This window comes from Trachypithecus francoisi, unplaced genomic scaffold (assembly GCF_009764315.1).
Source record: "Trachypithecus francoisi isolate TF-2019V2 unplaced genomic scaffold, Tfra_2.0 Lachesis_group5, whole genome shotgun sequence".
Lineage (NCBI taxonomy): Eukaryota > Metazoa > Chordata > Mammalia > Primates > Cercopithecidae > Trachypithecus > Trachypithecus francoisi.
Window position 1 is genome coordinate 138,365,623 of NW_022681470.1, and position 10,718 is coordinate 138,376,340.

At 53.0% G+C, this 10,718-nt stretch overlaps 1 protein-coding gene across 5 annotated transcripts in view; it reads left to right on the forward strand.

Moving 5' to 3' along the window:
- The window catches only part of ECSIT (ECSIT signaling integrator), a 29,606-nt gene extending 18,892 nt beyond the window's left edge, over window positions 1–10,714 (forward strand). For 2 of the 5 annotated variants that reach the window (XM_033197615.1, XM_033197616.1), the window contains 6 exons: window positions 868–1,285; window positions 1,830–2,053; window positions 8,601–8,658; window positions 8,788–8,936; window positions 9,080–9,185; window positions 10,195–10,714. In XM_033197615.1, the coding sequence (XP_033053506.1) occupies window positions 868–1,285; window positions 1,830–2,053; window positions 8,601–8,658; window positions 8,788–8,936; window positions 9,080–9,185; window positions 10,195–10,436 (1,197 nt within the window). In that variant the 3' untranslated portion in view covers window positions 10,437–10,714. The remainder of the gene's footprint in view (window positions 1–867; window positions 1,286–1,829; window positions 2,054–8,600; window positions 8,659–8,787; window positions 8,937–9,079; window positions 9,186–10,194) is intronic. The other 3 variants (XM_033197618.1, XM_033197619.1, XM_033197617.1) reach the window with 2 other exon arrangements.
- The last annotated feature ends 4 nt before the right edge of the window (window positions 10,715–10,718 follow it).

Consider the following 10,718-nt stretch of genomic DNA (forward strand, 5'->3'; position numbering starts at 1 on the left):
GACCATCCTGGCTAACACGGTGAAACCCCGTCTCTACTAAAAGATACAAAAAACTAGCCGGGCGAGGTGGCGGGCGCCTGTAGTCCCAGCTACTTGGGAGGCTGAGGCAGGAGAATGGCATAAACCCGGGAGGCGGAGCTTGCAGTGAGCTGAGATCCGGCCACTGTACTCCAGCCTGGGAGACAGAGCCAGACTCCGTCTCAAAAAAAATAAAAATAAAAATAAAAAAAGAAAAAAAGAAAAAAAAAAAGAAAAATTAAAAGCAAAAAGGGCCACCAGGCACAGTGGCTCATGTCTGTAATCCCAACACTTTGGGAGGTGGAGACGGGATGATCAGTTGAAGCCAGGTGTTCAAGACCAGCCTGGGCAAAACAGCGCAACTGCCATCTCTGCTGAAAATGGAAAAATTAGCCAGGTGCGGTGGTGTACACCTGTAGTTCCAGCTACTGGACAGCCAGAGGGGGAGAATTGCTTGAGCCCAGGAGTTCAAAGCTGCAGTAAGCCCTAGTATCACGACTACATTCCAGCCTAGGCCACAGAGCCAGACCCTATCTCAAAAAAAAAAAAAAAAAAAAAAAAAAAAAAATTGGGCATGTGTGTGTCATCACTGTGAATATTACCAAGTTGCCTCCGTGGCAGTTTTTACCAGCTCCCCATAGCCATGGCTAACAGTACCTGTTCCCTCCCTACTGTGCCAGCATTGTGTTTTATTGCACTTTGTAATGGCCTCAAATCTTGGGTTTGTAACTACAGTTCCATACCTCCAAGTCCTCAGGGAGGCCACTGGGACCTCTCCCAGGAAAGCCAGCCTGGCGCCCCCATAGACACTGGGAGGTGTCAGATTCCAGCAGTTCTCCTCCTCCCCAGGTCCCTCACCAGCTCCCTCAGGGCCTCCACTGCAGCGCAGCCGCCCATAGCTCTGAACAGTCCCTGGTTTCCAGCCCACCGGAACCCCGGCAGAGGCCCACCAAGGCTCTGGTGCCCTATGAGGACCTGTTTGGGCAGGCGCCATCTGAGGAACGGGACAAGGCCAGCTTCCTGCAGGCGGTGCAGAAATTTGGGGAGCACAGCGTGCGTAAGCGGGGCCATGTTGACTTCATCTACCTGGCCCTGCGCAAGATGCGGGAGTATGGCGTCGAGCGGGACCTGGCTGTGTACAACCAGCTGCTCGACATCTTCCCCAAAGAGGTCTTCCGGCCTCGCAACATCATCCAGCGCATCTTCGTCCACTACCCTCGGCAGCAGGAGTGTGGGATTGCCGTCCTGGAGCAGATGGAGAGCCACGGTGAGGCCAGGAGGCTAGCGCGGGGTGGGGAGTGGGCTACACTGATAGCTGGCAGCACCTCTCCTGGATCTCAGCCCCTCCTTCCTCCATGGCTCCGTCTCTGTCTCTCTGGCTCCCCTCCCTCTCCCAGTCCCTCTTTTCATCACTCATCTCTCTTTCTTTCTTTCCTCTGACTTTTCCTTTTTCCTTCCTTCCTTCCTTCCTGCCTTCCTTCCTTACTCCCCTCCCTCCCTCCCTCTCACCCTCCCTTCCTCCCTCTCTCCCTCCCTCCATCCCTTCCTTCCTTCCTCTCTTTCTATCTTTCTTTTAGAAGTAGGGTCTCGCTGTGTTGCCCAGGCGGGTCTCAAACTCCTGGGCTCAAGTGATCCTCTCCCCTTGGCCTCTCAGTGTGCTGGGATTACAGGCATGAACCTTTTACTTTCTAATTCTCTCTGATTCTTTTCTCCCTGTCTGTGATCAATTCCCTGACTTCAGTGTTCTCTTCTCTCCCCTTCCCTCCGTCCCCCTCCGTCTCTGAGGTTCTGCCTGCATCTGCCCAGCACAGGTGTGATGCCCAACAAGGAGACGGAGTTCCTGCTGATTCAGATATTTGGACGCAAAAGCTACCCCATGCTCAAGTTGCTGCGCCTGAAGCTGTGGTTCCCTCGATTCATGAACATCAACCCCTTCCCAGTGCCCCGGGACCTGTCCCAGGACCCTGTGGAGCTGGCCACGTTTGGCCTGAGGCACATGGAGCCTGACCTTAGTGCCAGGGTCACCGTCTACCAGGTATCCGCCCTTGTCCACAGCCTCAGCTGCCACCCCAGGTCAGGCTCCCACCATTCCTCCTCTGGGCTCCCCTTCTCTCACTCTAGTGATTGTGGTGAATCAAGTTCTTTTTTGAGACAGGGTCTTGCTCTGTTGCCCAGGCTGGAGTGCAGTGGTACTAACTCGGCTCACTGCAGCCTCTGCCTCCCAGGCTCAAGCGATCTTTCCATCTCAGCCTCCTGAGTAGGTGGGACTCCAGTCACACACCACCACGCCTGGCTAATTGAAAAAACTGTATTTTTTACAGAGACAGGGTCTCACTATATTGCCCAGGCTGGTCTTGAACTCCTGGGCTCAAGCAGTCCTCCTGCCTTGGCCTCCCAAAGTGCTGGGATTACAGGCATGAGGCACCGTGCCTGGCCGTGAATTAAGTTCTGATTCTCTGGCTGAGTCCTCTGGGAGGTTCCCATGGTCCTTACTGCTGGCACAGCTTGAGTAACCTCTGTTTCAGTCCTTTCAGGCTGCTCTAACAAAATCTGTTAGCTTGGGTCATTTATGAACAACAAAAATTTATTGCTGACAGTTCTAGAGACTGGGAAGTTCAAGATCAAGGTGTCACCAGATCTAGGTCTGGTCAGGGTTTGCTCTCTGCTTCAAGGATGACACCTTCTTGCTGTGTCCTCACATAGTATAAGAGGCAAACAAGCCCCTCAGACCTCTATTTTTTTTTGAGACAAGGTCTGGCTCTGTTGCCCAGGCTGGAGCGCAGTGGCACTATCTTGGCTCACTGCAAATTCCACCTCCCGGGCTGAAGCCATCCTTTCACCTCAGCCTCCTGAGTAGCTGGGACCATAGTCGTGCGCACCACACCCAGCTACTTTTTGTATTTCTTGTAGAGATGGGGTTCCACCATGTTGCCCAGGCTGGGCTCAAACTCGTGAGCTCAAGCGATCCACCCGCCTTAGCCTCCCAAAGTGCTGGGATTGCAGGCCTGAGCCACCGAGCCTGGCCCCTCAGACTTTGTTTTCTTTTTTGAGATGGAGTCTCGCTCTGTTGCCAGGCTGGAGTGCTGTGGTGCCATCTTGGCTCACTGCAACTCTGACTCCCTGGTTCAAGTAATTCTCCTGCCTCAGCCTCCCAAGTAGCTGGGACTACAGGCATGCACCACCATGCCCAGCTAATTTTTGTATTTTTTTTTTTTTTTTTTTTTTGAGGCGGAGTCTCGCTCTGTCGCCCGGACTGGAGTGCAGTGGCCGGATCTCAGCTCACTGCAAGCTCCGCCTCCCGGGTTTACGCCATTCTCCTGCCTCAGCCTCCCGAGTAGCTGGGACTACAGGCGCCCGCCACCTCGCCCGGCTAGTTTTTTTTTTTTTTGTATTTTTAGTAGAGACGGGGTTTCACTGTGTTAGCCAGGATGGTCTTGATCTCCTGACCTCGTGATCCACCCGTCTCGGCCTCCCAAAGTGCTGGGATTACAGGCTTGAGCCACCGCGCCCGGCCAATTTTTGTATTTTTAGTAGAGACAGGGTTTCACCATGTTGGCCAGGCTGGTCTCGATCTCCTGACCTCATGATCTGCCCACCTCAGCCTCCCAAAGTGCTGGGATTACAGGCATGAGCCACCACGCCCGGCCCAGACCTCTTTTATAAGGGGACTAATCTCATTCATGAGAGCAGAGCCCTTATGATCTAATTGCCTCTCTTCTCAAAGGCCTGACCTCTTAATCCTATTGCATTGGAGATACATTGCAACATGAATTTCAGGGAGCCATAAACATTCAGACCATAGCACCCTCCCATCCTTCTCCCAACACTTGCTACATTCTAGACATCTTCCTTCTTTTCTGTGCTAATTCCCACCACAGGCCTTTGCATTCTCTGTTCCTTCTGCCAGGAACACTGTTCCCCGTGGACTTCATGTTATTCCGGTCTCAGCTCCACTATTCCTAATCAGGATGCCCTTCCTGACCTCCCTGGCCAAGGCACCACCCCTTCACAATGCTGGGCTTGGATCCTTATTCATCATGACTCAGTCTCCCTCCTGTCTCCCAAGGCTGAGCACAGGATTTGGTGCAAAGCTGACACTTGGTAGCGGCTTGTTGAATGACTGAGTAGAGTAACACCCCCATCTCAGTGTCCTGGGAGCCCCCACTCATGCCAGATCACACAAGGGATCCAAAGAGAGCCCCTCACAGCACTTGTCCTCTGGTCCTGGATGGATAACAGTTTCCTTAAGAGCCAGTGGTTCTGAGATGGAGAAGCCTGGGGTGCTGTGGGAGCTCTGAGTGGGCAGGTAGGGCTTCCTGGGGGAGGTAAAGAGAGCAGAGGACTCTGGGCAGTGGGAGCAGTATGTACCGGGAATGGGGTGCAGTGAGTGGGGGCACCTGATTAAAGAGCTTGATCTCAAACCTCCTGGTTGGTGGGGAGAGCCATGCCAGGGGCGAGGGGCGGGGATTTAAGAAGAGGGATGGTCTGCGTGCAGTGGCTCACGCCTGTAATCCCAGCACTTTGGGAGGCCGAGGCGGGCGGATCATGAAGTCAGGAGAGCAAGACCATCCTGGCTAACACAGTGAAACCCTGTCCCTACTAAAAATACAAAAAAATTGGCCAGGCGTGGTAGCCTCCCAAGTCCCAGCTACTTGGGAGGCTACTTGGGAGGCTGAGGCAGAAGAATGGCATGAACCTGGGAGGTGGAGTTTGCAGTACGCCAAGATAGCGCCACTGCACTCCAGCCTGGGCGATAGAGCGAGACTCCATCTCAAAAAAAAAAAAAAAAAAGAGGGATGGGGTTGGAATCATGCTTCTGGAAGAATCTGCAATTGGAAACGTGTCTCCTGGCGGCTGTGTGGATGATATTGGGTGGGGAGAGGGGCTAGGGGACCAGGGTTGTGGGTCCAGGTGAGAGACGCCTTGCCTTAAGACCAGCAGTAAAATGTGGGAGGAAGGGTTGTTTTTAGTTCATTTCTTCATTTTGCAAAGCAATGCACTAAAAAGCCAAACAGCATGTAAAAGCACACGGTGATGAGTCCTCTGCTTCTACCCAGGCCCCGCACCCTCCCCACCCCCGTCTCCTTCCCCAGAGGTGGCTATTTATTTCCATGTCTCCTTCCAGAGAGGTTCTGTACATTTGCAGATCTCTTTCTCTCTCTCTTTTTTTTTTTTTTGCATCTATATCCTTTTTATTTTTATTTTTTTTTTTTTTTGAGATGGAGTCTTGCTCTGTCGCCCAGGCTGGAGTGCAGTGGCCGGATCTCAGCTCACTGCAAGCTCCGCCTCCCGGGTTCACTCCATTCTCCTGCCTCAGCCTCCCGAGTAGCTGGGACTACAGGCGCCCGCCACCTTGCCCGGCTAGTTTTTTTGTATTTTTTAGTAGAGACGGGGTTTCACTGTGTTAGCCAGGATGGTCTTGATCTCCTGACCTAGTGATCCGCCCGTCTCGGCCTCCCAAAGTGCTGGGATTACAGGCTTGAGCCACCGCGCCCGGCCCTATATCCTTTGTATTTAAATATCCTTCACCCCCATCTCATGGAGTAAAATACAGCCAGGCACAGTGGCTCATGCCTATAATCCCAGCACTTTGGGAGGCTGACGCAGATGGATTGCTTGAGCCCAGAAGTTTGAGACCAGCCTGGGCAACATGCCAAGACCCCATCTCTACCAAAAAAAAAATACGAAAATTAGCTGGGAGTGGTGGTGCACACCTGTAGCCCCAGCTACTCAGGAGGCTGAGGCAGGAGGATGGCTTAAACTCAGGAAGTCAAGGCTGTGGTGAGCCGTGATCATACCACTGTACACCAGACTGGGCGACGGAGCAAGATCTTGTCTGTTTAAAAAAAGAAGTTTCTTGGCCAGGCACAGTGGCTCACGCCTGTAATCCCAGCACTTTGGGAGGCTGAGGCAGGCAGATCACCTGAGGTTGGGAGTTCTGACCAATATGGAGAAACCCCGTCTCTACTAAAAATACAAAAAGAATTATCCAGGCATGGTGGCGCATGCCTGTAATCCCAGCTACTTGTGAGGCTGAGGCAGGAGAATCGCTTGAACCCAGGAGGTGGAGGTTGCAGTGAGCCAATGTCGTGCCATTGCACTCCAGTCTGAGCAATAAGAGTAAAACTCCATCTCAAAAAAAAAAAAGTTTCTTTAGTAGCAGGGGATTATATACATGTACCTTGCCTTTTGCAAATGTCACTTAAACAACTAGAAGTCACTGATCCATCTCAATTTTTTTTTTTTTTTTTTTGAGACAGAGCCTTGTTCTGTCACCCATGCTGGAGTGCAGTGGCACAGTCTTGGCTCACTACAACCTCCACCTCCCAGGTTCAAGCAATTCTCATTCCTCAGCCTCCCGTGTAGCAGGGACTACAGGCGTGTGCCACCACTCCCAGCTAATTTTTGTATTTTTAGTAGAGTTGGGGTTTCACCATGTTGGCCAGGCTGGTCTCGAACTCCTGCCCTCAAGTGATCCACCAGCCTCGGCCTCTCAAAGTGCTGGGATTACAGATGTGAGCCACCGTGCCCGACCTGCCCATCTCAATTTTTTTAACTTGAAAGGATGAATGATATATGTTCTAACGCTGTCCACTGTTTTGGTTCAAAAGCTGTATTTGTTTTTTTTTTTTTTTTTTTTTTTTTTTTTTTTTTTTTTTGAGACGGAGTCTCACTCTGTCGCAGGGCTGGAGTGCAGTGGCCGGATCTCAGCTCGCTGCAAGCTCCGCCTCCCGGGTACGCCATTCTCCTGCCTCAGCCTCCGGAGTATGGACACAGCGCCCGCCACCGGCTAGTTTTGTATTTTTTAGTAGAGACGGGGTTTCACCGTGGCCAGGATGGTCTCGATCTCCTGACCTCGTGATCCCCCGTCGGCCTCAAGTGCTGGAATTACAGGCTTGAGCCACCGCGCCGGCCGTATTTTGTTAAAATAAAATTTGGGGGGGCCGGGCGCGGTGGCTCAAGCCTGTAATACCAGCACTGGGAGCCGAGACGGGTGGATCACGAGGTCGGAGATCGAGACCATCCTGGCTAATACGGTGAAACCCTGTCTCTACTTAAAAAACAAAAAACTAGCCGGGCGATGAGGCGGGTGCCTGTAGTCCCAGCTACTCGGGAGGCTGAGCAGGAGAATGGCGTGAACCCGGGAGGCGGAGCTTGCAGTGAGCTGAGATCCGGCCACTGCACTCCAGCCTGGGTGGCAGAGCAAGACCCGTCTCAAAAAAAAAAAAAAAAAAAAAAAAATTTGTTGGGGTGCGGTGGCTCAGGCCTGTAATCCCAGCACTTTGGGAGGCCGAGGCAGGCAGATCACCTGAGGTCAGGAGTTTAAGAACAGCCTGAGCAACATGGAGAAACCCCATCTCTACTAAAAATACACAATTAGCCGGGTGGTGGCGCATGCCTGTAAATCCCACTACTCGGAGACTGAGCAGGAAATCGCTTGAACCCAGGAGGTGGAGATTGTGTGAGCTGAATCACGCCATTGCACTCCAGCCTGGGCAACAAGAGCAGAACTCTGTCTCAAAAAAAAACAAAAAAAAAAAAAAAAAAAAATCGTCTAGTGTTTTGAATTATGTTCAGGTTATAGAATTTTAAAGATACAAAAAGGCATTCCTTCCCACCCTGTCCTCCACAGAGGTAAAGCTGTCATTTGCTTCTAGGTCTCCTTCCTGGGATATTCTGTATATGTGAAGTTATTTTTCTTCTTGTAATTCACAAGCACTGAGCACTTATTATTTGCCAGGGACTGTTCTACACATTTTACAACCACCCAAAGTTACGTTCATGCCCATAATCCTAGTGCTTTGGGAGGCCAAGGCAGGCGGATCACCTGAGGCCAGGAGTTTGAGACCAGCCAGGCCAACATAGCAAAACCCTCTCTCTACTAAAAATACAAAAAATTAACCGGGCGTTGTGGCAGGTGCCTGTAGTCCCAGGTACTCGGGAGGCTGAGGCAGGAGAATCGCTTGAACCCAGGAGGCGGCGGCTATAGTGAGTCAAGATCATGCCACTGAACCCCAGCCTGAGCAACAAGAGAAAAACTCCATCTCAAAAATAAAAAAGTTAAAAAAATTAAATTAGCTGGGCATAGTGGTGTCCACCTTTAGACCCAGCTACTTGGGAAACTGAGGTGGGAAGATCACTTGAGCCCAGGAGTTCAGGCCTACAGTGAACTATGGTCATGCCACTGTACTCCAGCATGGATGACAGAGAGGGAGACCACATCTCTATAAAAGAAAAAAAAAAAATTCGGAATTAAGTGCTATTATCATCCCTATTGTGCATCTGAAGAAACTGAGGCACGCAGGCACAGTGACTTGGCCGAGGTCACACAGCTTGTGACAGAGTCAGGATTTTGACACATGTGGGCTGGCTCCAGGGTGGTTCCCTCGGGGTGAGCATCCTAAAGGTTGGTGGCTATTGTCAAATGGGACAGAGGGACAAGGGGACAGGTTGGAGGACCCTGTACCAGATCCAGGAAAGGTGTCCTAAATTCGCTGATACGCCCCTTTCTGTTTCTCTGTGTCCAGTTCCTGTGTAGGGGATTGGGGGTTACAAGATTACATCCCTGCTTTCCCTCGCAGGTTCCTTCGCCCAAAGACTCAACAAGTGCGGCAGATCCCCCCCAGCCCCACATCGTAGGTAAGTCCGCAAGCATAGGGGCGGCCAGGTCTCTAACCTGACCCAGGCCCTGCTGGACCTAAGCTGGGCTCCCTGAGCCTTTGGGCAGAGTCCCTCACAGGGCACAGGGCATGTATATCTCCACACCAGGAATCCAGAGTCCCGATCAGCAGGCTGCCCTGGCCCGCCACAACCCTGCCCGGCCCATCTTTGTCGAGGGCCCCTTCTCCCTGTGGCTCCGAAACAAGTGTGTGTATTACCACATCCTCAGAGCTGACTTGCTGCCCCCGGAGGAGAGGGTGAGGGCTTAAAGCAAAGCACGTGTCGGGGCTGGGGAGTGGGGCTGGCACCACCCTGAGGGTGCATGGGAGAGGCTGGGGGAGGGAGACTGCAAGAGCCCCGGCCTCTGACCCTCCTGCCTGCACTCCCCTCCTTGGAGTAGGAAGTGGAAGAGACGCCAGAGGAGTGGAACCTCTATTACCCGATGCAGCTGGACCTGGAGTATTCGAGGAGTGGCTGGGACGACTACGAGTTTGACATCAATGAAGGTAGAAATCGGGCCAGGTGCGGTGGGTGTGCCTGTAATCTCAGCCCTCTGACAGGCTGAGGTGGGAGGATCACTTGAGCCCGGGAGCTAAGGCTGCAGTGAACTATGATTGAGCCATTGCACTCCGGCCTACGTCATAGACCCTGTCTCTTAAAAAAAAAAAAAAAAAAAGGCAAGAACCTGGACAGGCAGGACTTCCAAACATTCCAAACACCAGCCAGGATGAGGGGCGGCCTCTGGGGTCAAGGAGTAGGCCCAGGCTGAGTTGCAGTCCACTTACCCCCTCGTCCTCCCGCCACACACTCTCATTTGCCTCAGGGGCTCCAGACCTCAGGCCACTCAGCCCTGTCGGCCCTTGGTCATTCCCTCCCTCCACACCTCTGTGCTGGCTACTGGGTGTCACCAGGACAAACCTAGTCCCTTGAGTCAGTAAGGGAACAGGCAAATTACACTTTGGGGAGCTTGGGAGAGGAGCATGCCTTGAGTGGGAGGTCAGGAGGGCTTCCTGGCAGAATCTAGAAGACCCAGGAGGCATCGCCTGGGTGAAGTGTGGAGTGGGCAGCCTAGGCAGCAGGGCTAGCTTGTGCAAAGGTTTGGAGGCACAAGAAAGTGGAAGGAAGCTGGGTGCAGTGGCTCAAGCCTGTAATCCCAGCACTTTGCGAGGCTGAGACGGGTGGATCATTTGAGGTCAGGAATTTGAGACCAGTCTGGCCAACATAGTGCAACCCCATCTCTAATAAAAATTTAAAAATTAGCCAGGCGTGGTGCTGTGCGCCTGTAATCCCAGCTCCTCTGGAGGCCACGCAGGAGAATCACTTGAACCTGGGAGGCGGACGTTGCAGTGAGCCGAGATCTCCCCACTGCACTCCGGCCTGGGCGACACAGCGAGACTCCATCACAAACAAAAAAGAAAGTGGAAGGGAGTGTAAAACACCTCAAAAAGGTGTAGGCATGGGTTAGCCGCTGCAGCCCCCACTGTGCAAACCTTGAGGGTGTATCTCTTCCAACAGTGGAGGAAGGCCCTGTCTTCGCCATGTGCATGGCGGGTGCTCATGATCAGGCGACGCTGGCCAAGTGGATCCAGGGCCTGCAGAAGACCAATCCAACCCTGGCCCAGATCCCGGTGGTCTTCCGCCTGACCGGGGCCACTGGGGAGCTCCACACATCCTCTGCAGGGCTGGAGGAACCGCCCCCGCCCGAGGACCACGAGGAAGACGACAGCCTGCAGCGACAGCAGCAGGGCCAGAGCTGAGTCTGAGCCGGCGTGAGGGCACAGGCTGTGGCCCGAGGAGGCGGTGGACTGAAGGCATGAGATGCCCTTTGAGTGTACAGCAAATAAATGTTTTCCTGGTTGGGGCTCCCTTCCCTCCTCTCTGGCAGTGTGGCATCCCCTCCCCAGGATCTCAGGCTGCCAGCGATGGGCAGGCGAGACCCCCCCCCAGGGTCTGCAAGCTCTTCTGGTTCTCCCCCTTCAAGCGAAGTTAGAAAGTTTGATCAAAAAGGGGTGGGGGGGGGCGCTGTTGGTTGTGCACAT